Here is a 25,576-nt window from a genome sequence, read left to right on the forward strand (position 1 = left end):
TTTGAATGCTCCTGGAAGTCTAAGACGTCTTGCCCTTGACGCCACGAGCGACACTGATGCATCCCTTCGCGCTGTTCTCCTCGAAGATCCCACCATAGACGACACCCTCATGGATCCCACCCTCCTGAAACCCTTGCTTCGTGATATCAATTCCTCCAGGACCGGTTGGCTTCTTCAGCACGCCAAAATGGTACTGGCCGAGATTGGAGAGATCATTTGCAAGGAACTTCGTCTTACGCTTAAGCGAATCGCTGCCCTTTGAGTAGAATACTTCGACCTTGTTGGCGTTGAAGTCGAGCACCAGGCCAAAGTTGTGCCAGACGTCCGGAGTGAAGGCCGTCTTGAACAGTGTCTGCTGAGGGCTGCTGGCGCTCGTTCCTAGGATGAACAGAGACCTCGCGTCTTTGGGCGAAGTGTTGGTGCTACCGTACGGCGTGCCAGTGCCGATAGTGAACTGATTCGCGGAGTAATCCTGGTTCTCCAGCCAGACAAGCTGATACTCGTGGCTGTAGTTGAGGGCCCGGGCATGATCAGTCTTCAGGCTGAAGTGGAGCGTCTTGATCCCGGTCACACTGTCCGTTGCGTTGGCAGGTTTGGGCTGGAGTTCGGCACGTCTGAAGCCGGTTTGGCGGTTGGTTGGAGAGGGCGTGAAGATCGAACGGTCGTCGATGGTGACTTCAACGTTCTTCGAAGTGCTGTTGTCGAAGAGAGATTGCGGACCCTTAGGGAAGCGAAGAACGTCGGCCCATGTTAGATTGGCGCCTAGGACGTAGGAAGGGTCGTAAGACAATTCGCCCTTGACGAACGAGCTCCCTGTTGATTTCTGAGGGATGCGGCCGTCGAAAACGACAGGGCAAGAGATGTCGTTTTGGCGGGTAGGGTGGCCAATGGCTTGGGCCAGCAAAGCGGCGCCTGTAAACAATGTCCAATGCATAATGGAAAAGCGAGTGAGAGGAAGTGACACTTTTCCTCTATTGGGGAACTGTGGAAAATTTTATAGAGAACAGAGCTTGGGCTGGATACCCATGTTTGGAGCGGAGCGACTCCCTCCACGCTTGAGTGGCGTTTGCTCTACGTGCCGTCCAGCCTTGCTCTTGAGGGCGAGAATTGTTACCTTGCATTCGCGAACCGGTATTCCGGGTACGAGACCCGTAAGAGAAGAGCGTTCAGTAACTTTCCGCACGAACATGGACTGGTTCACCAGTGTTTGGCATAGAGCTGTTAGGGCCGGATAGAGTTCGTTGGGCAGAAACATCGTGATTGTTCAAGGTGTGCGCGTCCGCCTTCAACATATGGTCTACGATATTTTGACATATCATTTGTGAGGATTTATTGGTGATTGACTGGTCTCTTCGCTCGTAGGATCATACACGCTATGGTGGCTGTAGATGTAGGAGGACGAGAGGAGCCTCCAATTTAGCCGGAAGCGCCGTGAAGTGCACTCAGCGGCATCGGCGTTTGCACGTCTGGCGTCATGCTTGGATGAGGGACAAAGCTCAATTAGCTTTCAGTGTAGATACGCGGTCATTTCAACTCGCACCTTCAGGTACACACATCCATACTGACACGCCGGATACAAACGCTCTTCGCGAACACATCAAACCCGCAAACCTTAGCAAAATGCCCCCCTACGGCCGCGGAGGCGCCGGAAATTACGAGGCTGTGCAACGCGAAAACGAGAAGGTATCTCACGATCTGGAGGCCAACCAGGGCGCCGCAGACAGCGCGACCAGCAGCTACCTGCCGCCGGATATTGCGGAGAAAGGCGAGGCGCAGTATGCGCACACGGGGCGCGGCGGCGCGGGCAATTATTACAGTCCCCAGGATCTGAGCAAGACGGGCAACTTCGATGGGGCTGAGACAAGTCATATCCTTGGTGACGGTACACCAGCTCCTTCCGAGAGCGTAAGGCCTGCGGCAGCGCCAGCGTTTGACGGCATGTCGACCGCTGTCGGAGGACCTACACCGAAGACAGGACGAGGTGGCGCTGGGAACTACGACTTTGGCATCAATGAGGCAGAGCGCAAGGCGGCTAGGCAGCATCAGGATAGCGATATGAAGCAGCAGAGATTGAAGGAGGATGTGGAGAATGGTGTCAAGGAACAGCTTGCCTTCCCTTCGAAGGCGAAGCTGCCTGGTGGAGAGCCTTTTTGATCGATCTATCCGGGCTACTGACTTTGTATACGAGAGTACGACTTTATGATCTTCTATATGCGATCTACAGTGTCTTCGCACACTGATATTTGCTGAACTTTTCGGCGTTGTTTAAGGTGACCCTTCCAGATCTCCTTACGCTTAGTATCTACCACTTACTAGAGTCACACTGGGATTTAGTAGAGTGCAACTCCCTGCTGCGTTTTTACTTCAAACTTGATACCACACAGCCTGCTTTTGCCCAGGCCTGAATATGAACTGAGAATGTCGCTCAGCGTGCATTCTTTGAGGCTCCCAACGACCACTCACCTACTGCCTGATACAAGCAGATACCCAAAAGAAATCGAACAGCATGTAAATTGTAGCAACAGTACAGCTGTTCCAATTTACATTGATTGGTACAGATTAACTAACCCCACCTCGGCTGCAGATCACCAGACAGACTCCAGGCTCGGCGAATGAATCCCCGAATGTGGGAACCCCACTGGTTCTCGTTCGCGGTCTTGTGCACTGCAGACTGCATGTTGAGGCTAAGGATCGAGTCAAAGGTAAGATTCGTGATGAGACGACGCTAGCAGTTCTTCCAGTGACGATCGTTCTTGGAATCAAGAACTACTCTTCCCGCTCTCGCCATCATCACGCTATTGCAAGCCTCAATATCTATCTATATTCGTCAGATCAGCAAAATTGCCAGGCAGAAGCACAGCAACGATGGTTAGTCTACTTGCAGGCAAGTCTGCAGTCATCACTGGCGGCGTCACTTGCATTGGAAGGGCCATTGCACTAGGGTATCTTCGCCATGGTGCCGCGGTGACTGTGAACTGCCTCGACGATGCAAAGTCGGAAGAGCACTTCGAAAGCTTGAAGGCCGAAGCACCATCAGGCAGTCGTCTGTCAAGCATCGCTGGTGACATTGGCAAGAAATCAACGGGCGAGGCCATCGTAGAAGCGGCGATCAACAAACATGGTTCACTTGACATTTTCGTCGCCAATGCCGGAGTCAGCATGTTTCGAGACTTCTTGACGTGAGTGCCAACAGGGCCAAGGAGGACCGCAAGAAGCTAATAGCGACATAGTCTTGACGAAGAGACTCTAGAGTCACACCTACACACCAACATCAGAGGCACTTTCTGGTCGACCCAAGCAGCTGCTAGACAGATGATCAAACAAGGCCGTGGCGGCAGCATCATCGGCATTTCATCGATCAGCGCACATCTCGGTGGAGCTCAGCAAGTACACTACACGCCTACAAAAGCTGCCGTCTTGTCAATGATGCAATCCGAAGCCTGTGCACTTGGGAAGTATGGTATCAGATGCAATGCCCTCCTCCATGGCACCACCAGAACACAGCTTGCTGCCGGTGATCTGGCTAATGCAGAGAAGTTGGCATATTTGGAGAAGCGTACACCGCTGGGTAGGGTTGGAGATCCGGACGATCTAGCTGGTCCTGCAGTGTTCCTCGCCAGTGATTTGAGCAAATATGTGACTGGGGCACAATTGCTTGTGGATGGAGGGCTGTCGATATCCTTGCAATAGATGATAGTCTTCGAAAGGATCACTTACTTCTCGTCAATCTCGATAGTCCATATAGTGATGATCCAACTGCCAGTCACGACAGAATGAGTCCTCAAGCGGCTGGTGGCACGGATATGAAGGTGTTTCCACTGCGGGGCATCGGCACAAGTGGGCGTCGCATCGGCATTTGACCATTGAACCTTCTCCAAGTCGACGACTTCACATGTCCCACCCACCTGGACTTGTCGAACGTAGCCGCCTCGTACCGCGTATATGAACGTCAAGATGGTCGGCCTCTCAACACACAAGGAAGTGGCGACTTTCGATTGGAAAGCCGCAGCGACCAACGCCGAATATTCCACCAACGCTCTCCCGGCAAACGAACCGGGATTCATAATCTACGATGAGTCCTTCAAGAAAATCATAGGCGACAGCCCAGAACTCGAGTTCGTCGAAGTCCGCGACGACAAGTTCGCCCACGAAGCCGGTGTGTACATCCAAAGTACCGACCGCAACTACTTCACCTCCAACTACCAATCCAACAAGTCCGTCGAAGTCTACTCCGTCGATACCACGCACCACAAAACCGAGCAACACTCCTTCCCCGCCGTCAAAAACCCCAACGGCGGCTGCTGGTACCAGGAACAAATCCTCTTCTGCTCCCAAGGCGACCTCACGCACCCCTCCGCTCTCGTCCTCGTCGACCCTCAGACCGCAGCCTCCACGACCCTAATAAATAACTTCCACGGCCGCCCCTTCAACAGCGTCAACGACGTCGTGATCCACCACCCCAACGATGACATCTGGTTCACGGACCCGACGTACGGCTACGAGCAGGCCTTCCGGCAGTCGCCCCAGCTGCCGAGCCAGATCTACCGCTTCAAGCCTTCGACGGGCCAGATCTGGTGCGTCGCGGACGGCTTCGTGCAGTGCAACGGCCTCTGCTTCAGCCCGGACTACAAGAAGCTGTACGTGACCGACACAGGCGCGGTGCAAGCGCACGGCACGCCGGGGAATGGGCAGAATTTCTCGCTGAACCCAAGGCTGCCGAGCTCGATTTACGAGTTTGATGTTGTGGATGGCGGGACGAGGTTGGCGAACAGAAAGTTCTTCGCGTATTGTTCCAGTGGTGTGCCGGATGGGATCAAGTGTGATGAGGAGGGGAATGTGTACTCGGGCTGCGGGGATGGGATCCACGTCTGGAATCGTGAGGGGCTCCTCATCGGCAAGATATTCGTGGGCAGTGTTGTGGCGAACTTCAACTTCGCTCGAGGAGGTGTGTGGACGATGGCGCAGGAGAAACTGCTTTTTGCTAGGATCAAGGCGAGGGGCGCATTGGCGAGTATTGAGGGCCATTGAAAGCGGATTGCCGAAACATGGTATGAGTCGATGATGGAAATTTTAGCATTGCGAATCGGAAAAGAAAAGTCATTGTTTTCATTGGAACTATCACCCTCATCTCAAGCAATCCCAATCGGGATGCGATTTCGAAACCTGCCGTCCCTCATTCACCAATACCTGCCGCCCTGCATATTCAACGCGTACCTCAGCAGCACGGGAACTTGTCATCGAGTAGACAGTGACGTCCATGGATCCCAGGAAGGAAGCCGCAGAAATCGCAGCTCCAGTAAATGCACCACCCAGTCGTGAGACACTGGGCGCCCGCACAGTCCGGGAGCAACTGCCTGCGCACAGCCAAGGTCAGCGAGGACAACATCTACTTCGGCGGCATTCTGAAGCTGAGATCATGGCAGGTCCGGACGAAGTAGCGGTGGAGGTGGTAGCAAGAATCGCCTGGGCAGCCGATATTGGCACAGTTGGCGTTCTTGCGGCAATGCTTGCCCTGGCAGGCGGCGGGCATGTCTCCGTTCTTGATGAGCATAGTGTCGCTGTTCCAGTATTACAGTTAGTAAGGGGTCTCACCTTATGGTTTGTCCATATGGCAGTAACGAGCGGGCAAATCCTGATATAGAATGCAAGCATCACACTGGAGGAGCCAGCAAGTGAAACTTGTGTCGCAGGGCTTCGTCGCCTGCAATACGTACCTGTTCTCGAGGGACTTCTTGACCTCGTGAGCCTCGTTGACACTTGTATCCTCGCGCCAGTTGGTATTATCCGGGTCGATGGCAGGGCGGAGCTGAGTTGGCGGATTGAAGATCTGCTCATGGTCCTTGACCGCGAAGCCGCTGACGTTGGCGAAGAGCTCATTGAGGTGCTCCTTGTCAGCCTCGAGAGAGCTGGGGAGGTTCTTGACCATCTTCAGGAGCTGCGCGTTGGAGAGAGGTGCGAAGTCGATGACTGCACCGTTGGCTAGGGAAGATGTCAGCACGGTCGTGTCAAAGAGCTTAGGCAAAATTGACTGACCTGAGTAGGAACGAGCGATACCATCGTCAGCGATGTGGACAAAGCCCTCAGGGTCAAGGTTCATGGCCTTAACAGACTGAGCGCCAGCCGGATTGGTCTGCAAATATTAGGTCAGTCCTTTGTTGTTGATAGTTTACAGGCTTCACTCACTGGAGCAGACCCAGTGGAGATGGCGAAGATCGCCAGAACGAGGCCGATGGCCAGCTTGAAGAGTAAGTCGTGCTGCATGGTTGCGAGCAGTAGTGGAAGTCTGATGTTCGGATTGTGTGAGAGGATGAGGTGTGCTGTTGTTGGTCGATGGTGAGAGAGAGAGAAAGAGATAAGGTAGTGGTGCGTGTTGAGGCTGTTTGTTAGCTGACGTGAAAGGAGGAAGGAAGGAAGGGAGGAAGGACAGGCCGCAAGCTGCGGTTGCGCCTTCCTTTTGATGCCACCAACAACACAACACCAAAGCGTCAACACGCTTTCACGAGCTGAGAGAGCGATGGCCTAGCACGTGATTGTTCCTGCAGCGTATAGGTCCTCAGTAAAGGCTGAAGTGTAATCCCTACGATGGGCCTTTGATCGAGAAGAAAATAATGTCCATCATTATGCACTACTTATCAATTAACAATCCGGGAATCCCTTCTATCGGTGAAGTAGCATTTGTCTCACAACGGCCTAAACCCCGATTGCCATTTAACAGGACTCGGCACAAAAGCGAACACTTTTCTAATCGGACACGGCATGGCATTGCGCACAACACGGCGTTGACCTCATCATCCAAGTATTTGAGGACATACTTGGTTTAGGCATGCTCAATACGCGCGGCCACTTGACGTACGGCCGACGGTGAGGAAGGTCTCCACCTGGCCAGAGATGGCGAGTCTATCATTCGGGTCGACACCCATGGTCTGTGACTCAAAGTCAGTCTCACATTAGGTCAGTCAATGGAAGGGGCATTACTTACGTTCAAGTTATTGAATCCACTGAAATAGAAGCCGACCACGAAGACGAGGTAAGTCAGGATGAGCGAGCTGCCCTTGAAGTAGTTGCTCTTGCCCTCGCCGACAACGTAGCCCATCAAGAACACGCCCAGAATGACAGTCACCATGTCCCATTGCGGGAAGATCAGAGTGAAGGCATGGTCGGCGTAGTCCGCGGGACTGATGAACTGGCCGTAGATCGCGGTAAAGAGCACAATGGCGGGGATCTGGAGAAGCATGACCTGCAAAGCATACGAATTGCCGATCTCCATGGAAAGCGCGATGTTTCCGTTCATGGCGAAAGATATGGCGTTCAGGAATTCAGTGGTGTTGGGGACGAGCGCAAAGAGTGTGATTCCTAGGAACTTCTCGTCGATGTCAACATTGCTGAGCACCGAGTCGACCGTGTCCACCAGAATCTCCGCGATGATTGCGTAGGCGACAGTGGCGGAAAGCAGAATGACGGCAGATTTCGTGCGCGACCAGTTGGGCGCATCGTGCCCTCCGGATGCTTGTTCGTGCGTGCCAGTAGCCACGACGGCAGCATTAGCAGCTGCAATCTCGCCAGCGGGTGCGGTAACCTCTCCAATACTGCTTGCTTCCATGTTCGCAGTGCGGAGGGACTGATTTTCATCTCTCTCCCGGCTATGTGAATCTTTCGCGATAGATCCATGTCTATGGCTGGCAGCGCGGGTAATAGCCATGTGCGCTGTCTTCTGGGGAGCTTTAGTCGCATCTCTCGTTGCCACAGCTGCAGCGGTAGCCGCCATTTCAGCGACCTGCTGAACAAGTGCACGGTTGTCTTCGGCGCTGAGGCCCTGAATGCGGCCAGTCTTGACGCTACCGTTTTCACCATCGGCTGATTTCGGCGGGACAATGTGGTGAGTTTGGCCGTCAGTCTTGGGGACGGCATCCTCGCCATCGATCTTCTTCCCGGCCTTGGCGTTGATTCCAGCTTGTCTCAAGCTCTGGTTGAGAATCCGTTGGTACATCTGACTCTCTCTGATGTTGGTTTGTGAGACACTGCCGGAGGTCAAATTCCTAGCCATGTGATCACGCGGCTGATCAGTGTGAACAGGGCCAGAGACACTGGCGTGACGTTCTTCAATGCGCTGGGCTTGTTGCTCCATCTTGGCCTCTTTCTTCTCGTCGGACTCGTTGTTCCAAATCACAGCGGCATGTGTCCGCAAGGTGAATAGTAGGCCGATGATGTAGCTGAGGAACAGCAACACAGCGGCGAACCAAGTGTACGGTCGGACTGCCTCAATGTAAAACTTCGTTTGTACAGCAGGTGTCTGCGAGAAGTAGCAGCGCCGGCAGTCAGTGTCGGGTCCGTGAGTACCGTTACGGACGCAATTGTGGCAGTTCAGTTCGTGAGAGCCGTAAATTTGATAGAAAAGCGTCGGACCGAAAGCGCCAATGACCGCAAACAACAACATCGTGTTAGTGGCACTAGCACTACGGACGTTGAAGCGTTGCGTTTTGCGTTTGAGAGCACCAAAGCACATACTGAGGCCGGGCAGGAAGAGAATACCCGCAAAGATCGAGCCGACGACACTGCCCTCGACTAGCTGACCCTTGCCTTGAGACAGTGCAACGCAGTACAAGTAGACTTCGACCACGGTACTGAAGAAAGCATTGGTAGTGGCACCAACACCCATCGAAGACTGAGCAGAGATGGAAGCTACAGCCTGGCCGATGAAGTAAGCAAGTGGAATGATCGAAAAAAGGCCGAGAACGAAGTTGAACCCAGGAGACGTGAACCAGTTTTCGATGTGCAGAGTCTCGAAGAGTACAAAGTAGTTGAAGATTGTGAACGCAACAAGCCCGAGCATGTTGATGAGGAAAATGTTGGTTCCATCAATGGTATATTTCCAGTATTTTGATCCCACGGCGCGGTATGTGCACATTAGGATGCTGTGCGAGTTGGCGCTTGGTGAGGATCGCGAATAATGAGTGTCCGAATGGAAGCTCAAGGCTAGTGGATGGCGACGAAGATGGTGGAATAACAGGAGTGTCACCTTGCCCATGGGAATGGTAAATACGAGGAACCAGCAGATGGCGCTCACGAAGAAGAGACAGGGCGTGACCAGGAAGTAGAACGTCATGAAGAAGATGACACGTCCGACATCCCATTTGCCGCGGCCAAAAAGTCGCTTCTTTATCCTGTTCTCTGCGCGTTGATTCGCACCGTTGCGGTCGTGTCTGCCAAGCAGGCTGTCAGTCTCATTGGGCAGGTCTTCGACTTCTTCGCGACGGCGACCAATGAGTGAGCGATTTCCTTCTTGTGGGCCGAAGAACAGGCGACCTTCCTCAAGGTCGCCGGTCTGCCAGCGCTCGTACTCCCCAACGCTGCGACCTTCGCCTTCGTCTTCGTCAAGGTAGGCCTCATCGTGCTCCAGCTTGACAAACTTGCCAAAGGGATAGAAGAGGTAGGACGACAAATTCATTAAAACGCGACCATACTCTCGACATCCCTCAGCCTGAAGGAGACCGAATATATGGCAAAGGACGCCACCGAATGCAGCGACTAGAGCCAGCCACCATCCAAAGATAATCGTCCACAGGAGATTGAAAATAGAGAGCCAACGGCTGACTCTGCCGCCGGGTGCTGAGTGGATATCGCTTTCGGCGTTGCGCTGCACCGATCGATTCTTTTTGTACAAGGCGGGTTTCCAGATGCGGATACCGAAGGGATGCGTTTCGTTGATCGCTTCTTGACGATCCCGGAGAGTAAAACTTTCCGCATCGCTCAAGTCTGGGTCGTCCTCGTCCTCGTCTTCCGTTCCTGGCGTGTCATCGTCGTCGTCATCGTCTCGTTCTTCCTCTTCCTCGCCCTGCAATGTGTCCTCAGAGCTAGGGTCCGCGTTTTCCTGGGCTGGCGCGGCGGGCGTGCTGGACCCAGCTACCGCGTCGGTACCTGTAGTCTGGGCTCCTTCTTCGTCTCCCTCCTCGCTGTCGACTTTTGGCAGAGCCGGCGCCTGCGCCGTAGGTCTGCGCCTGATAGTACTCCTACTCTCTTTCCTTCGAAGCAAGTGTCTCTCTCTTTGTAGGTTCTCTTTCGTTTGCTGCCGTACCAATTTCAAATCGTTGTCGACTTCACCGGCGTCGTCATCTACGGAGAATTCGGCGCCACGGTGCGGCTTGTTCGAAGACGGCGCGCGTCGCACCGGACCCGGTCGTCGAGGTGTTTGCGGGTTCACGCTTTGTGGGCGCGTGCTGGACGAGCTGTGAATGGAACCTACGACATTTTGTTAGTGATACCGAAGAATTTCGCCTTTCAACTCAACTCACCATAGTCCATTGGGCGCGGTCTCGGTTTCTTCGCGCTCTCGCTCCCCTGCGCCGGCTGGTCTTTGGGGTCGATGGGCTGATCCGCCATGTTGCCAGCTGAGCTCATCGACGTGCGTCGAGTGTCGGGGACAGACGCGACGACGCGGTCTTGGGCAGCGGAGGCAGTTTGACGCTGCTGCTGCGGCGAGTCGCCAGGCACGTTCTCGACGTGGTCGGCCATGGCTGGGAGCTGGCCACAGATGCCCTGGCACGCTTGGAAGCCGAGCTTGAGCTCCACCGTGCGTGGGGCTATACTGGACGGGTGCAAGGCTGCGAGCAATGGCAGGGCCCGCAGAGTTTAAACGGTGGACGGCCGTTGCCCTACGCCGGCCGCTACTCGTCGCCAGCCTGCTGCACGTGCACGTCGGGCGTCATCTGCTCTCTGCCTGCGCTCGTGCCGTCGTGCGCGAGTCGTGTCCGTGGGCGTGGGCGTAGTTGGCGGACGTCTGGCCACTGCACTTTCAAACGACGGGCAGCTCCTGTGCTGGTATATTACCTGGTGATTGATGATGTACATCGATTGTTCGTGTCATACATTCAGCCAGGCAGAGCCTGTTGCACCGGGGCTTCGCTTGAAACATGCCATCACCGCCTGTCGCGTGCCTTATCCGCTCGATGCGAGCATACCCGGGCCCTGCGTCAAGTCGTCCTGATATCGTCGATCATCCCACAGAAATGCCCTTGGGTGCCGGGAAGCCAAGAATCACCTGCCTTTAACGATTCGTAATACATAACATCTCACGTAACCGCAGCTGGTGTGGGTCAAGGTGTTCGCCTCGTGACCGAGACACGCTGTCAAACGCCTGCTTGGCCGCTTATCAAACATAGGGTATCCATGGTCACCTGCGCCGGTGTGACCGCCGATATTAACCGAGGCTGCAGGTAGGAAAGAAATAGTGTCAAAATTGTGAAGTCTTGTTTGGAATGATCATGTATTCAGACAGATTCTACGTGCAATGTTCGCAGCCAACCCCTGCATTTCTGCGCCTTGCTTGATGCATGATTATAGTACAGCATAGCAAACGCAGAGCCCAGCCTCTCCTCGCCATCGTGTCCCATCGTACACGAAAAAGACACACTCGGCTACTACTTCCACAGCTTCGTCAAACTCATCTCCTTGTCGTCGTGCCTGTTGAGCACCTTGGCCGTTGCGAGGTCGAAGTCCTCCTGTGTCACGTGCACTCTCCGCTCTCTCAGCGCGAACATACCAGCCTCTGTGCAGACACCCTTCAGCTCGGCACCGGAGCAGCCGTTCATCTTCTCCGCGATCTTGTGCAGGTCGATGCCACGGGTAAGGTTCATGCTCCTGCTGTGGATGCGAAGAATGTCCGCACGGGACTCAGCAGTGGGCGGGGGAAACTCGATCTTACGATCGATACGGCCAGGGCGAAGGAGCGCAGGGTCGAGGATGTCGAGACGGTTGGTCGCCATGATAACCTTGATGCCCTTAGTCGGCTCGAAACCGTCAAGCTGGTTCAGAAGCTCAAGCATGGTGCGTTGCACCTCGGAATCACCGCCGGAGCTGCCCTCGACACGCGAAGATCCAATAGAATCGATTTCGTCCATGAAGATGATCGAAGGCGCGTGGTCGCGGGCCATGATGAAAAGCTCACGGACCATTCGGCTACCCTCTCCGATGTACTTTTGCACCAACTCCGAACCGCTGACGCGAATGAACCTACAGTCCGTGTGATGTGCCACTGCTCTTGCCAAAAGCGTCTTGCCAGTACCAGGAGGACCGTAGAGAAGGACACCCTTCGGCTGTGCGATACCGAGCGATTCGAACAGTTCGGGGTGTTTGAGGCCGAGCTCGATGACTTCCTTGATTTGCTTGACCTGCTCGTCCAGACCTCCAATCATGTCGTACGTGCTGTCCGGCACCTTTTCAACCATCATGAGCGACACCAGAGGATCGACGGAAGAGGGCAGGAGGGAAGAAAGCTTGTATGAGTCGCTGAGAAGGGTGACGCGCTTGCCAGCTGTGAGTTTCGTGATGTCGATGTTGTCCGCGATGTCAACGACTAGGAGACTGTCAGTTTCAACTCTTGCATATCAGCTATGCGCGCTGCCTTACCATATTTGCCTTCTGGATGCACTTTCACAAGCACCTTCTTCGTTCCCATGACCTTGACCACCTCACCAACGTAGCTGCCTGGCTGCTGCAGGAGGCCCAACTCCTCGCGCAATAACCGCACCCTGCTATTGTACTCATTGCGCTGTGCTTCCAGACGTCGGAGAACCGCTTGGCCCTGGATGATTTCGAGCTTCATGCTCTCGATCTTGTTGTTAAAGAACGTATCCAGCGCCATGATGGCGGTGGTCGTCGACGGTGATGACGATGTTTAGATAGATTCCTGATGTGCGCAGCGCTGGGTCCGGATTTGTTGAAACTTGTAGATGAAGTTTGCAGGTCGCCAGAGTGGTGGCAAGAGATACAGCACAAAGGTGTTGATGGCGGCGTTGCTGCTTGGTGGTCGCGGTCGGTGGTGGCAGCTTGAGGCCGCAACGATGATGTGTTTCCGGCGACCCGGCTTACCTGCCGCAAGCACAGCAGCTTCACTTCGGCTCTGGGGTACCTAGGGTACCGTTACCCTAACAGCCCCAAACTATCACCTGTATCTCACACTCGAAAGGTCGCCGGTCATTGCAAGCAGCAGTAGGCGCGTTTGATTCGTGGTCAACAAGCCAGATATATACGCAGTTCTGAATGCAACCCTATTGACTTTCTATAGTGTTCTTAAACGTGAGGCCGCTGCTATCGTTGCTCCATGCCAGAACAAAGTTCGAGAGGCAATCACCATTCTAGCTTGCTTCAGAAGCAAATGCCTATCGCTGGATTATCAACGAGGTCTGTGTATCTTGTACTAACATGCTATGATCGTAACCTCACAAATGAAGCACGTCAATATCATGTCCGACTCAGCGTGAGAACGATACTGCCGCAATGGTCCCTTCATAGAGTCGTGCGCTAGTCGATAAGGCTCGTTAATTCCAGGTGAAGTCACCTAAAAGAGAAATGATAATGTTGCCGTTGCCGACGAGGGGACCGTAACTATCTGAGTACTCAATGTCTTGCTGCCTTTGCGGTGTCGTTAAGAATTTGTCCTAAAGCAGGCCAAAACTCGTCTCTCACAAACCGTCTAGACAGAATCCAAAAGGAGAATGAGAAAAAACAGCGAAGAGATGCCCATAACAGGGAATCAAACTGCAAAAGAGTGATGGACGATACTGGTGAGCCAGTACCGGAAGACTTGAAATCTGTAAGAGATATTCATTTCTGAAATCTCCCCAACAGGGAATCGAACCTTAAAAATGGAAAAAAGACGGTAGAACGATACTGGTGAGCCAGTACCGGAAGACTTGAAATCTGTAAGAGATATTCATTTCTGAAATCTCCCCAACAGGGAATCGAACCCTGGTCTCCCGCGGCTTATCATCGGGGAATTAATGACAAGCGGAAATCATAGCCACTAGACCATTGAGGATTTGAACGTTTGGAGGCGTCCAATGGTGTGAACCATGCAACGAGCTTCAGTTTGCGTGATTATATCCTTTGTTCTGTAACGAACTGTCACTGATCGACAAGTATTTCGAGGTGCGTCACCTCGTACGAAGCTCCTCGCATATGAGACGGCCTGATGATGATGACCTCTGGCGGACCGAGACGCGGCATAGATTTCATCTTCATGTACTCGATCCGCTTCGAGACCTGACGTTGGCATTCCTCGAGGGTACTTCCAAGATATCTGAGCAGCCTGTTCACGCCACCGTGATCTCTGATCTCTTGACAAGTCTCGATGTACTTCCAGGCTTCATTGTTGATCACAAGGAAACCTCCCTGAATACCTGACCAGAAATTAGACGAGGAAGCTATCGCGGGAGACGGAAATGTCTTACCAATCGATGGCCCGACACATTCAAGTTTCAGCCGATCACGTGAAGAGGGTGAAGAGCGCAGCTTGATAATTGCTGCGTCCTACAGAAAATCAGTCATCTCCTGGGGTCCTGGGATCAGGTGATAGAGATGTACTCACAGAAGTTCCCGCTCCTACGTCGAGGAACAAAATCGAGTCATTCTCCTGTACGAGTGGTCAGCACATCGCAATGGAAAGACAGTGTGTAAAAACTGCTTACCTGGAGATAGGCGCCGTTAGACAGTATCTTCATACACGCACCGGCAACACATTGTGGCTCCTCGCGTGTATTGGCCCGGTCGAAGCCCGGTTCTCTGGCAGCGACAGTCATGACATTCGCAGCATCAGGACCCCAAGAAGCGGGAACGGCGATTTGAATTTCCCAAATGAGACTGTCCCAGTTCCGCTGCCTGCCACGATCGCTCAAACTCCTGATTCTGTACCATTCCATGACCTCTGCTTTGATGTCAATGAGGTGCTCCCTGATCCAGCTCTGCACGATGCGGATGATGTTGAAATGCGTCTTCGGCATGTCGCCCAGCAAAATGTCGAGAGTCCTCTTGACTACTTCCCTTTGCCGAAACGATGGGTGTAAAGCCATCTTCCAGCATGAGAGGACCTTGTGTTCGCCTCGAGGGTTGTCTCTGAGCCATTGCATGACTGCAGGCTCGCCCCATGGCAAGCCCACCTCCGGGACCTCCTCACCAAGGTCAACACCAGCTCGCACTATTTCCACACGACGAACGAGGTTGCGGGATGGAAGGCAGACGTCTTCAATAGAAGCGTCGTCGATTCTCATGCCCGGGCCAAGGTGTTGTGTGGCGATCTCGAGAAACAAAGTTCCATAGTCCAAGCCGACGCGGATAAGCTCTTCCAAACTGTGGGACTTACTAGTCGACATGATGTTGGAATGTCAATCGACAGACTCAAAGGACTGAACAAGAAGCTTGAGGGGGTGATTGAAGATAGGGACAAGGTCTGCTCTGAGTGAACGTAGAGGTAGCAACGTCCGTTTGATCTCTCAATTCTGGCGCCTGGTCATGAGGGCACCTGGGCGTTTGCAAATGCACGAGCCCGTTCCAGATCACAGATTAAGAGCACGGTGATACTGTGAGCCCAAGGGACCTTTCTTGTCCCATCGCACACATTTCTCGCAAATTACGCGTTTGAGCTGCGTCCCAAGCTTGCCTGACGATGCTGAAACGTAGCGCCAGAACTCTACAGCATCACTCAAATGGTTGCTACTCTGACCTGTGATATCATTATGTTGAGAGGTCGATCAAAGGGAACAAGTGGGTGAGCTGCTAATAGCCGTGCTAGGTAGTCAGCAGTCTGCGCGCCTGTTGGGTCTTCGTCTTGCGCACCACGTCATGAACCGATAGGTCATCGTCTCGACTCAATTAGACCCTTTCGATCGATTGAAATATTGACTTACGACAGCTCCGGTGGAAACCAAGGTCATTTCATTGTTGGCCTCGTGCCAAATCACGTAGGCCGGTCAGCAATACCGTCATGGAGATAAGTCTCTATTTGTATCATGATTTTGAAGAGTGATCGTTGTCGGTGAATGATGAATGAAAAGGAGGGTGAGCCGTAGGCTTGTGCACCCTTGATGCTTGGTGTCGGTAAAGTGCTTTATGTACGGTCCCGAATATGATAGATCGCATGTTTGACCTGCATGGACAGGAATACGTGGAACCAAAAGCATGAGGCTTAACCGTTTGCATCTGCAGGCAATCACAGGAGCATTGATATGCTTGGTTGCTTGCTTCAATCATCGTGGTGCATCCAGTCAGACTATAAGTGTCGATTTCAGCCCGTGGGTATTTAGCTTAGTAGTTAACAGAAAAGCAGCCATCGTCAAATGTCGCATCCAACCATGGGCTCTGTCTCGAGTGTCCACTCAGACGCGGAAAGCGATTTGACATATGTGATTTCCATTGCCCCTAATGACGAGTTTGGGAAATTTCTCCATCTCTATAGGAGCTTTTGGATCCGGGTCCTGGATGTCGATGCGAACAAGCCTCATATCGGACAGCCGAGCGACAAATACCGACCAGGCCGGAAACAACGCACTTTGGCGGACCTCTCGGCAAAACTTGATCTTCAAGTCATGACGATGAAAGGCTTGCGCCAACTCGACTTCGCCAAATTTCTTGACACTTTTAGGAAGAAATGGAAACATCTCAGGAGATGCCATAACGTCCACTTCAACGCTTTCTGGCAGGAGGGTTCTGTAGCTTGTGACCCAGAGAAACTGCAAGAGCTCCGGAACGCCTATGACTTTGCCCATTCAAGGGACCCTAATCTGCCCGAATATTCGACTTGGTTGCCGTTCGTTCCGGACGCTGGCGGCGAGATCGATCAAGTTCCTGAGGACAGCCCTATGAGAATCATCGAGCAATCAACTGTTGCCGGCGCTTCAGAGCCCGGAACAAGCACGGTCTCCGACTCTGACGGAATGCCGCAACTTGATCCGAATGAAATCTCCCACAACGTCGCCGAGGGCCAGGGTCAAAGGTACACCTCTATGGCACAAAGGACAGCCACAGCTCACCTTACATTGCCAAGTGATTTCGACTTGCATGAACCAGACACCGCTGGACCATCACAATCTCTGACGGGCCCAAACAACAGCATGATCTTGCCACAGCCTCAAGCGCCGCTTGCAATCGAAGACGTTAGCAAGGAACTTCACAGAGTCGACACCTCTCTCTTGATCAGTGTCTCAGCGCTGGGCCGGAATCTCGGTTTGAAACAACGATCATGTCCATTTTCACCCGAACCCAACGAGTTCGTCTTGCGGATGTACATGAGATGCTGGGGCCAGGATTGGAGATCGCGCTGCCAGGCTCTCTTGAGAGAGAACAAGCGTAGCATCATAGACGACACCATGGCTTTGGTCTCCGCGTTCGTCTTCGAGAACGTCTTCCAAAGTGACCCACCAGAATGGATTAACGCCCCAGTCCATCCCGCCGACGGCCCATCAGAGTACGGTGAGTAGCATCATACATCCCTAAATTGTACCAACGACAACTAACCGCCCCGCAGACCACTCGCCCGCCAACCACGCCAGACGCCCACTGACCACCACACCAGCACACCTTAACGCACACGCCCAGAACCTCACCACCAAGCTTCTAATCGCCCTCGACCCCTACCTCGCGAACCTCACGCGGCTCAGCCACATGATGTACATCTCGCCGCGCGCGCCGCACCTCGACGACCGCGCCGCACACCGCGCCTTCGAGACCTCGCTTGCCGAGCTCATCGCGCGAGCGCTGGGCCTCAAGATCGACGTGGACGCCTCGGGGATCGCGGCGGAGCACTTCTGGCCCGCGAGCGGCGAGGCGTTCGATCCCTGGCGCATGCGCGTCGACTGCAGCTTCGACTACGGCGTGCCGGGCACGCATGCGGTCGCGTTCGCGAAGTTTCAGGGCGTGAGACTGCGGTGGGCGGCGGGGCGGGAAGAGGACGGCTTGGAGGTCGTGTGCCATGCGGATGTGGTGTTGCTGTATGTGAGGGATGAGTAGCGCGGCGGGCTGCGAGGGTTGGTAGTACTACGGTAAAGTATCACAATGCAGCTTCGACTTTTGGGACCCCTTGACTTCACGGTCATATCCCATGCCCGCCATCCAAAACTTGTGTGCTCTGTACGTGAGTGCACTAGGCAGATCCGCGCATATCACTTACCAAGTTCACCTTAACTCCCTTAACCCACATCCCCCTCAGCACCACTATTTCCTCACCGCACTGCACCGCACAGCGACATATCATCACCACGAAAACGAAGCACCATGCCAATTCGCGCACCAAGACCTGCGCAGCACGTCGGTCGCGCGCCCAAAGGCTGCGCCACGCCGCAACCGTGCTGCAGGCAACTGGGGCGATTGGGCGGCGATCGCTCGCTCGCTCGCTCGCGGGCATGGTACCTTAGGGGGTGAGAGATATTGCGGGGAGGAGGGTGATTGGCTGGCGGTACGAGAGTGGTTGATCGGTGCGGGATTTATTAGGTGTACTCTGGCTTGAATAGGAGGCTTAGATATTTGCTCAGGCGCGCTGGGGATGAGTGGTCTGTTGAGGTGGACTTGGAGGGATTGTGGGGTCCACGGTGGGTTGCGCTGGGCAATGTTGTGGTCCGGCGGCCGTTGATGCGGAGGGGGTTGAGGCGGAATGGAATGCGAGATAAGGTTCGTTGGCTTGGATGGGGACTGTGAAACGGGGTCGTATGGATGTGCGGCTGAGATATCGTGCGCAGAGTGATGAGAGGTGAGCAATAGTAGTTCAATTTGCAGTAATCCACAGAGACATGTGGAGGAGAGACCTCTGAGGGCCGAAAAGTATTAATCTGACAGGCTCTGTCAAACGCCGCCAACACCATCGCTAATATCTGATAACAGTCCCATGATAATTTCCGCTGTCCCAGCGCCGCAGAATGCCGGGAAGCGGCATACAAAGAGGTATCTTGTTCACATGACGAAAAGCAAAAAAACAGAAAAGCAGAAATGTGTCCGTTTCGAGGGATGCCCGTGGTATCATCACTCGTGTTCCGCAGCCGCAGAGGAGGTTCAACGCCGTCGCCAAGTAATCGCGTTCAGAAAGTGTTCAAGAGAGTCGAGTTCGGCTTCACTCAAGGTTAATGCCCTTGAGCATGAGGTTCTCCCACCAGCCGCGCAGTCCGAGGACGGTTTCTCTGCCGTCGTCGCGCTTGTCCATGCCAGCGGGGTCGCCGACGATGCCGGCCATGAGCCAGTAAGCAGCCACTACCCATGCCGCGACCGCTACCCCGATGCTGAGGACCGGGCTGACGCAGTGCACGAAGACGAGCATTCCTGGGTGGAAGACGCCGTCTTCGTTCGCGTGAGGCGGAAGTGGCGTGTAGATGGACTTGAGCTGGAGGTTGAGGGCGGGACCGAGCAGGGAGGCGAGTTGCTGACCGAATGTGATCCGTCGTGCGCAGAGGCGGACGGGTTGGGAGAGGGTGGTAATGGCGAGAGATATGAGGGTCCAGATGAGGTTGAGGAACGAGAGTGCCACCACAGGGCCAGACAGGAAGAAGAGAATCTTCATTGCCTTGGCTTCTTGTAGGGCGAGTCCAGCGTCGATTTCGGACTCAACATCTGAATAGGTAGCACTGACGGCATCTTCCCTGGACTGACGGCGGGAGTGGCGAGAAGAGCGATGTGAGCGTGGTGACTGAGCGCTGTAAAAAGCCTTCTCAGGATCCCTTGCACTGTCTCGTTTGCTCCGGCGGCTCTCCCTCTCCTGATCCTTCGCGGCGTTCTTCTCGAGATCGAATGATGACATGGCTGTCAGGGTAGAGCTTTGGCCAGCTGAGGACATGGAAGCGCTTTTGTGGCCAGGGCTGGACGGTGCTCGTCGCGAAGACGGCAGGTCGGTTGTCGCCAGTGCTTCGTCGCTGTAGGTGTGGTCTGAAGTCCGAGCCGGGAGCCGGGCGGTAGGCTCGGGATACCTGGGCGTGCCGACCGGGTGGGTGGCCGGACTCGCGAACGGGTCGACGAGGACGGGTCGAGGGCTGGCGGTGTATGGCGAGTTGGAGGATGCCTGGTCAGACATGTTCGCTAGGGAGGAGCCAGAGTGGTACGTCGGGCGGCGGTGCCGCAGAGCTCATGGGCGGGCGCAGGATACAGGCGCAGGGCCGTGGGTGTCGGCGTCGGCGTCGGCGCGGTGGTGACGGGCGCTGGGCGTGATGGCGGTGGTGACGGGCAGCATGGGGAGACGGGGCGGAGGGTGCGTGGCTCTATGTATCCAGGTAGTGCTGCGGTGCCATGGCTGGCAGCACCTCGCGCCCTCCGCCCAGGCCTTGGGGTAGCACCGCGAGCACTAATCGCCAAGGTATTCCAAGAGCATGCCGCCAAGAGCCAAGGGATGAAGTTGGAAGCGTTCGAAGGGCGCACGCGCCAGGCGGGCGTGAGCTGGCCGCCGGCCAAGAGGCGACGACGCCCATCGCAGCGCAGCAGCGCGCGCACCCGTCGCACAGCCTTTGCCGACCAGACACCGGCGGTGTTGGCGCCAGACAGGGAGCAGTAGGTAGTACTGAGGCAGACAGGGAGCAGTGAGGCAGACAGGCAGTGAGGCAGGCAGGCACGCAGGACCTCATCGCCTCCGCCCACCGGCAGCGGCGTGCAGCGGCCGGCGACGCAGCTCCACGGCGACAAAATGCAACAGCAATCTATAGAGGCGTCGAGCCCGCCAGCGCCCTATGCGGGTGTGTCCTGCTGTATCTACTGTATCTCCATACCACTCCCGCCCGCCCTGTCCCAGCGGCCGCGGCCCTCTCCTCCGTCACACCGTCATCCTGCCCAGCACCCCAGGCCTAAGACGGCACCGACGGCTCTCACGGAGTCACGGCTGGCGGGCGCGCAACCCTAACCACGACATCGATGGCCTGCACTGGAATCATGTACGAGACGGCCGTGACAGCGTCTGCCTCTGTCTTCCAAGGTTTGTGCCTCCGCGCAGCCGTTGATAGATCTCCCCATCTCCGCGGCGTTGTGCCCTGCCCCTACCGTCGCCCCAAACCCTCCCACGCCTCCGCCACAGCGCTGCCACTCCACCCTCCTCCTGGGCTCGCCTGTCTGCGCTTGGCTGGCGCTGCGTGCCAATGCCTCAGCTCTTGACCACCGCCTGCGTCTGCCTTTATCTGCCATCACGAGCTGCGCCGATGCCGCACGCCTCCCGCCAGTCTGCCATGCTCGGCGCCAGCTGTGACTGTCCGCCGGCATCACGCCAGCATGCGGTCTGCCTCGCCCTTGGCTCACGGCGAGGCAGCGATCTCTGAAACATATGCGCGTTGCCAACGCGCGGCGAATACTCACACCCTCGACAGGTCTCTCCGGCGCCTGTGCGCGCACATGTCAAGCTTCGCCGCCGCGCCCTATCCGTCCGCACAACCCTCTATACGGTCAAACAGGTCGGATGGAGCGGCAGCACTGCTCACCTCTCCAATTTCTCGGTCTGGACGTGTGAAGGCGACAAATAGCCTTTGTCTTGCCCTGGGCGTGGCGTTCCCTGCGGCTCTCCGTACCAGAGCTACTCTAGTTTCAGAAGGGTGCAACGTCTATTGTAAAGCGAAAGCAGTAGTGTCGAATGAAGTCATTCGCAGTCTGCCTTACTGCCGTAGCAAACCCGTGCAACCAGACCAACGTATCATTGCCTCATCGCCGTTTTTGCCCATCTGCGACCGGCGCCGCCCTATTGGGCACTGGCGGCAATTGCGCCCAGAGGCCAAGGCCAAGCGCCATTGCTCCGGGTTGGAAGCCGACGAACACCCCATCATGAATGGCTCGCCTGATCTGATCATCCCATTTGACGTCTGGTGACAGCGTGCGCCGTAATAAAATATCACTGTATGGGAATTCGGCTGGAGCATGCAATCATCTGTTCCGCGACCGCCGAGCTTGGTCTTGCATGAACCGCGTTCGTCCGCGCCGTCATCCTACACCAAACGATGGCGTGCCGGACGCCGGCTGGAGATGCCAAAGCGATCAGCGCCCCAGCTGGCGGAGATCACCACTCCACCACCACCACCTCACCTGCGGTTCGGCCTCCGCACCGCCCCATTCAATCTCCATATGCCCTTTCCCGGCAGTCACGAAATCGAGCCCTTGACAACACAAAATCGATCTTCATCCCACTTCCTCCTCACGCCCTGTAGCACGCATGCATCCTGCCCCTCCGAGCGACGAACTTCTGGCATGGTCATCATCGCCAAGCGCCCATCCCACTCCCAAACTCGCCCACTCCACTCCCTAGCGCCCCTCGCGCCCGCGGAAAATCATCACAGAGCCTCAAGCCTCGGAACCAAAGCAATAACCTGTACAAATCCTTTCCTAACCCCAAGACCGAGCACGGGCACGCGGGAAGAAAACTCCTCCCCATCCCTACGCGGCGCCGTGCCTGTATTGCGAGCTAGTCCACAGCCCTTGCCTTCTCTCGCTAAACCGTGCGTGCGTGCGTGCGTACGTACGTGCCCATCACCAAACCAAACGAGCGACCGGCAGGATCAGCACCGCGATCCTTCGCCTCCGCCCTACGAGCGGCAAAGGCTTGCGGCGCGGCGCGTCAGCGCCAATCCTCTACGTTCGAGCCTGATACCTTCCTGTCGTACCTAGGTTCGGTTCAGCCTTGGGGAACCCCTTGCATTCCTGCCGATAGGCTTCTGGCCCTGCGCTGCGTGCTTGGAACTGTTGTCAGAGCCTGGGCGTGATGACTCCCTCATCTGTCACGGAGGGTGTGCGCATGTGCATGCCAGGTCCAACGGCGCGATGACCGTCCCGCGGAACGCTGGATGGCGTGCGAGGAGGACTGGAGTAGTGCCCAGAGACCTTTCACGTCCAGACACAAGTGTCTTTTGACATTTGACCTGGACCTGGTGAGATATTGCGGGGTCGGGAATAATGCGAAGGCCCGGGTTACCAAGGCCTTTGGGGTCTCGCCAACTGTTGCTCGTCGATCGGTAGTGACTGCTAGTACTGTATAAGGTCATATCGACGATTGTGTCTACAAGACGACTTGGCGTAGCCGAATGTTCTCCGTGACACTGAGCATGGACCCAGGTAGCGTATGGCCATCGCTATTGATAATGCTGCATTTTGTCGTCGACGCTTCCGCTAGAGTAATGTCGTTGCGAACTTGGGAACACTGGATGAAGCGATGTTTCTAGCAATGGCGTCGTCTAATCGGTCAGAGAACATTCTTCAGCGCCGAGTAGAGGAGCTCGCCCTGATGCGCTTAGCGTTATTTTCATGCTGCAATGGTCAGAGAACATCAAAGAACATGTGTCGTTGATCGGCCTTCAAGAATGCCTCTTTAGCAATTGAAGGGCTTACAATATTATTGCCATTCGCTAATCAGTCGTATGTCGTACAATGCAATCGAACTATTACCTCAATCGAACTATTCCCTCAAGTACCCTCATACGTCGCAGCCTGCCTCGCCTCACTCCTGGCTTTCATGTCCCGAAACTTGTCACCACCGGCATCAGACGTAGTGGCACCAGCATCCTTACCAGCCTTATCAGCAGCAACGCTCGGGCTCGCAGACCTGCTACCAAAACTCGGCTTCTTCGCCATCCACTGCAGCTTCGCCTTCTCCATGGCCACGGACGCGCTCGTCCCAGCCTGCGTCATCTTCGTGCCCGCCCATCCAATGTAGGACTGCTCGTTCTTCTTCTCAATCTCCTTCTCGAGGTCCTTAACATGCTGGTCCGAGATCTCTTTACTCTCAGTCTTCTCCAGCGCCGCGCCGCCGCCCGCAGCGTCCTGCGCACCAGCGGCCGCCGACCCAGCCGTCCCAGGAGCGCCCTTGGCCTCCTCCTGCTTCTCCGACTCCTGCCTCTGCTCCTCCTGCTTCGCCTCCTCCTCCTTGAGCGCCAGCACTTCCCTCTCGAGCTCCTTCTGATCCACATCCTCGAAACCGATTTTCTGAAGAACAGTACCCGTCAGAAAGCGGTAGCTCGTGTGGCCAGTGACGAGATCCGAGACATCCACGTTCTCCACCCCCTTGACGCCCGCGATGGCCTGCAGGCCCGCGACGCCGTACTGGATGCTGCTGCTGCGATACAGGAAGGCGAGGATGTAGTCGTTCGTGCTGTAGACGTTGATGACGCGGCCGGAAGCCACGCTGCGCATCGTGCGCCACTCGGCGCTCGTCGAGGGCGCCGGCGCGCCCATGAGCACGACGGACTCGACGAGGCCGAAGGCCTTGCGCTCCGCGAGCTTTTGGAGGCAGGTGTAGATCACGCGGGCGCCGAGGCTGTAGCCGATGAGGGTGACGGGGCGCTCGCCTTGGGCTTTGTTGATCAGGGCGTCGGCGAGGACTTCGCCGGCCTTGGAGGCGCGGGAGGAGGCGACGCTCCACGGGTTGTCGATGACGCGGGAGACTTTGAGGAGAGCTAGAGGCCAGAGGCCTGCTGTGAGACTGGCGAAGACGGTGCGCTTGATGATCTCGCTCTTCGCGACGCCCCACGCGGCGGACTTGACCATGCTCGTGAGGGAGTTGCCCAGGTTCATGAGCGCCTCGAGCTCAAAGCGCAGCGCGAAGCCCTCCATTCCGACACCTATGACTTTCCAGGGCTCGACGACCTCATCCTTGTCTGTGAGCCAGCCGCTGATCCCGATAGCGACGCGGAGCCTCCTATACTCCTTCTCGATCTTTCGGGGTTTGTGGTAGGTTGTGATCGGGATGAAGGCGAAGTCCTCGATTTCGCGCGCGTATTGGTCCATCATCTTGCCGGTCATGCGGCCGCCGTAGGCGCCAAACAAGCCGCCGACGAGGACGGAGCTTCCGGCTAGGGTACCCAGGTATGCGGCACCAGCGGTGGCTCCAAGGCCCAGGCCTCCCATGACTGTTCCTAGACCTGCGGCCAGAAGGGGAGCTGCGAGTCCTCCAGTCACACCGATCAAGGCTGCGCCGGCAACGGTGGCTAATCCGACTTTCCACTTGCGCATGTCGGAGCCTTCTTCTTGCCGTTTCTTGGTCTCTTCGTCGGCACGCATTGTTTCGGCCGCGTTCAAAAGACCGCGGGCGACTTTGCTCTCATCATCTGCAAGGAAGCTGGCGGGGAGATCGAGGCTGGACGTCAGGTAGAGCAGAAGAGTCCGTGAGTGAGCGTGGTAGTGCTCCAAGCTCAAGATCAGAAGAAGCATTGAATGCAAGATCAGCGCCCTCTTCTCCTGCGGAAGCTCCTTCAACGTGCTCTCCACAGGCGGGTAAAGTTTGGCCAGTGCCTCCTTCACATTCTCATCGTCTTGAAGTCCAGCGGAGATTCCACCGCTCTTGGCAGAAGAAGGTCGCTCAGTCTTGGGGTTGGATTTCTCTTTCTGTTCCTCGGCCCTCTCTTTGGAGTTGACGACCTCGCCAACTCGCAGGATCACTTGCTCTCTCCAATCGTCGAAGTATGTGAGCGCGTCTTTCTTTAAGCTTTGCATTTTAGAGCTGTTGACCTCTCTCTCCCGCGCTTGCAATTCCTTCTTCGCCTTCGCCTCCTTGTCTTCTGCAGGTACGTCGGCGAGTCCAGGGTCCAGGTCCGGGTTGAGCATTACTTGCTCGCCTGAGACAGGCTCCATGTGCGCGACATCGTCATATTGCTGGCCGGTCTGATTGGGATCGAATGTGTCGAGTAAGCTCTGGCGCATGAGTTCCGAGCAATCGGCAACGAGGAGGGTGAGAGCGGCCCGGTCTCCCTCGGTCGGCAATACCGTAGTCAGCGACTCGCCCTCTTCGTCCCTTCTCGCATGTTGGCTCTTGTCGCGGGAAGCGGACGCTCCCCAAGGCGCTTTCACTTTGCTGAACATGCCCGCCATGATTCGC

At 55.6% G+C, this 25,576-nt stretch overlaps 11 protein-coding genes across 11 annotated transcripts; 4 read left to right on the top strand and 7 right to left on the bottom strand.

The window, feature by feature from the left end:
- Positions 1-19: 19 nt before the first annotated feature.
- WHR41_00170 (uncharacterized protein) lies at positions 20-934 on the bottom strand (the record flags this gene model as incomplete). The annotated part of the gene is made up of 1 exon (XM_069368776.1): positions 20-934. The coding sequence occupies one exon, from the start codon at positions 932-934 to the stop codon at positions 20-22; it is 915 nt and encodes a 304-aa protein (XP_069234016.1).
- A 686-nt stretch (positions 935-1,620) lies between these two features.
- On the top strand, positions 1,621-2,154 carry WHR41_00171 (uncharacterized protein; the record flags this gene model as incomplete). Its single annotated transcript, XM_069368777.1, has 1 exon — positions 1,621-2,154. The coding sequence occupies one exon, from the start codon at positions 1,621-1,623 to the stop codon at positions 2,152-2,154; it is 534 nt and encodes a 177-aa protein (XP_069234017.1).
- Positions 2,155-2,682: 528 nt separating this feature from the next.
- On the top strand, positions 2,683-3,727 carry WHR41_00172 (uncharacterized protein). Its single transcript, XM_069368778.1, has 2 exons — positions 2,683-3,179; positions 3,231-3,727. Exons 1-2 carry the CDS (start codon positions 2,866-2,868, stop codon positions 3,688-3,690), a joined length of 774 nt encoding a protein of 257 aa, XP_069234014.1. The 5' UTR covers positions 2,683-2,865; the 3' UTR covers positions 3,691-3,727.
- Positions 3,728-3,954: 227 nt separating this feature from the next.
- Positions 3,955-5,028, top strand: WHR41_00173 (uncharacterized protein; the record flags this gene model as incomplete). The annotated part of the gene is made up of 1 exon (XM_069368779.1): positions 3,955-5,028. The coding sequence occupies one exon, from the start codon at positions 3,955-3,957 to the stop codon at positions 5,026-5,028; it is 1,074 nt and encodes a 357-aa protein (XP_069234015.1).
- Positions 5,029-5,115: 87 nt separating this feature from the next.
- Positions 5,116-6,354, bottom strand: WHR41_00174 (uncharacterized protein). Its single transcript, XM_069368780.1, has 4 exons — positions 6,184-6,354; positions 6,034-6,130; positions 5,715-5,979; positions 5,116-5,558 (listed from the first exon to the last, which is right to left on the bottom strand). The coding sequence occupies exons 1-4, from the start codon at positions 6,259-6,261 to the stop codon at positions 5,387-5,389; spliced, it is 612 nt and encodes a 203-aa protein (XP_069234020.1). The 5' UTR covers positions 6,262-6,354; the 3' UTR covers positions 5,116-5,386.
- A 235-nt stretch (positions 6,355-6,589) lies between these two features.
- Positions 6,590-10,509, bottom strand: WHR41_00175 (uncharacterized protein; the record flags this gene model as incomplete). The annotated part of the gene is made up of 3 exons (XM_069368781.1): positions 6,590-6,923; positions 6,980-10,236; positions 10,290-10,509. The coding sequence occupies 3 exons, from the start codon at positions 10,507-10,509 to the stop codon at positions 6,828-6,830; spliced, it is 3,573 nt and encodes a 1,190-aa protein (XP_069234021.1). The 3' UTR covers positions 6,590-6,827.
- Positions 10,510-11,241: 732 nt separating this feature from the next.
- RPT6A (26S proteasome regulatory subunit 8-like protein A) lies at positions 11,242-12,906 on the bottom strand. The gene is made up of 2 exons (XM_069368782.1): positions 12,403-12,906; positions 11,242-12,349 (listed from the first exon to the last, which is right to left on the bottom strand). The coding sequence occupies exons 1-2, from the start codon at positions 12,635-12,637 to the stop codon at positions 11,415-11,417; spliced, it is 1,170 nt and encodes a 389-aa protein (XP_069234018.1). The 5' UTR covers positions 12,638-12,906; the 3' UTR covers positions 11,242-11,414.
- Positions 12,907-13,899: 993 nt separating this feature from the next.
- WHR41_00177 (uncharacterized protein) lies at positions 13,900-15,143 on the bottom strand (the record flags this gene model as incomplete). Its single annotated transcript, XM_069368783.1, has 4 exons — positions 13,900-14,174; positions 14,226-14,304; positions 14,363-14,407; positions 14,463-15,143. The coding sequence occupies 4 exons, from the start codon at positions 15,141-15,143 to the stop codon at positions 13,900-13,902; spliced, it is 1,080 nt and encodes a 359-aa protein (XP_069234019.1).
- A 978-nt stretch (positions 15,144-16,121) lies between these two features.
- WHR41_00178 (uncharacterized protein) lies at positions 16,122-17,775 on the top strand (the record flags this gene model as incomplete). Its single annotated transcript, XM_069368784.1, has 2 exons — positions 16,122-17,238; positions 17,294-17,775. 2 exons carry the CDS (start codon positions 16,122-16,124, stop codon positions 17,773-17,775), a joined length of 1,599 nt encoding a protein of 532 aa, XP_069234012.1.
- Positions 17,776-18,868: 1,093 nt separating this feature from the next.
- On the bottom strand, positions 18,869-19,819 carry WHR41_00179 (uncharacterized protein; the record flags this gene model as incomplete). Its single annotated transcript, XM_069368785.1, has 1 exon — positions 18,869-19,819. The coding sequence occupies one exon, from the start codon at positions 19,817-19,819 to the stop codon at positions 18,869-18,871; it is 951 nt and encodes a 316-aa protein (XP_069234013.1).
- Positions 19,820-23,169: 3,350 nt separating this feature from the next.
- Positions 23,170-25,569, bottom strand: WHR41_00180 (uncharacterized protein; the record flags this gene model as incomplete). The annotated part of the gene is made up of 1 exon (XM_069368786.1): positions 23,170-25,569. The coding sequence occupies one exon, from the start codon at positions 25,567-25,569 to the stop codon at positions 23,170-23,172; it is 2,400 nt and encodes a 799-aa protein (XP_069234212.1).
- Positions 25,570-25,576: the final 7 nt, after the last annotated feature.

The sequence above is a fragment of the Cladosporium halotolerans genome (assembly GCF_011745625.1).
Source record: "Cladosporium halotolerans strain TM138-S3 chromosome Unknown Sca1, whole genome shotgun sequence".
Taxonomy (NCBI): Eukaryota; Fungi; Ascomycota; class Dothideomycetes; order Cladosporiales; family Cladosporiaceae; genus Cladosporium; species Cladosporium halotolerans.

Coding starts and splice junctions, on each gene's coding strand:
- WHR41_00172 (XM_069368778.1), top strand. CDS start 2,866: ATGGTTAGTCTACTTGCAGGCAAGTCTGCAGTCATCACTGGCGGCGTC. Junction 3,180..3,230: donor ATGTTTCGAGACTTCTTGAC/GTGAGTGCCAAC, acceptor ATAGCGACATAG/TCTTGACGAAGAGACTCTAG.
- WHR41_00174 (XM_069368780.1), bottom strand. CDS start 6,261: ATGCAGCACGACTTACTCTTCAAGCTGGCCATCGGCCTCGTTCTGGCG. Junction 5,980..6,033: donor TATCGCTCGTTCCTACTCAG/GTCAGTCAATTT, acceptor CATCTTCCCTAG/CCAACGGTGCAGTCATCGAC. Junction 5,559..5,714: donor AAGAAGTCCCTCGAGAACAG/GTACGTATTGCA, acceptor ATACTGGAACAG/CGACACTATGCTCATCAAGA.
- RPT6A (XM_069368782.1), bottom strand. CDS start 12,637: ATGGCGCTGGATACGTTCTTTAACAACAAGATCGAGAGCATGAAGCTC. Junction 12,350..12,402: donor GCATCCAGAAGGCAAATATG/GTAAGGCAGCGC, acceptor ACAGTCTCCTAG/TCGTTGACATCGCGGACAAC.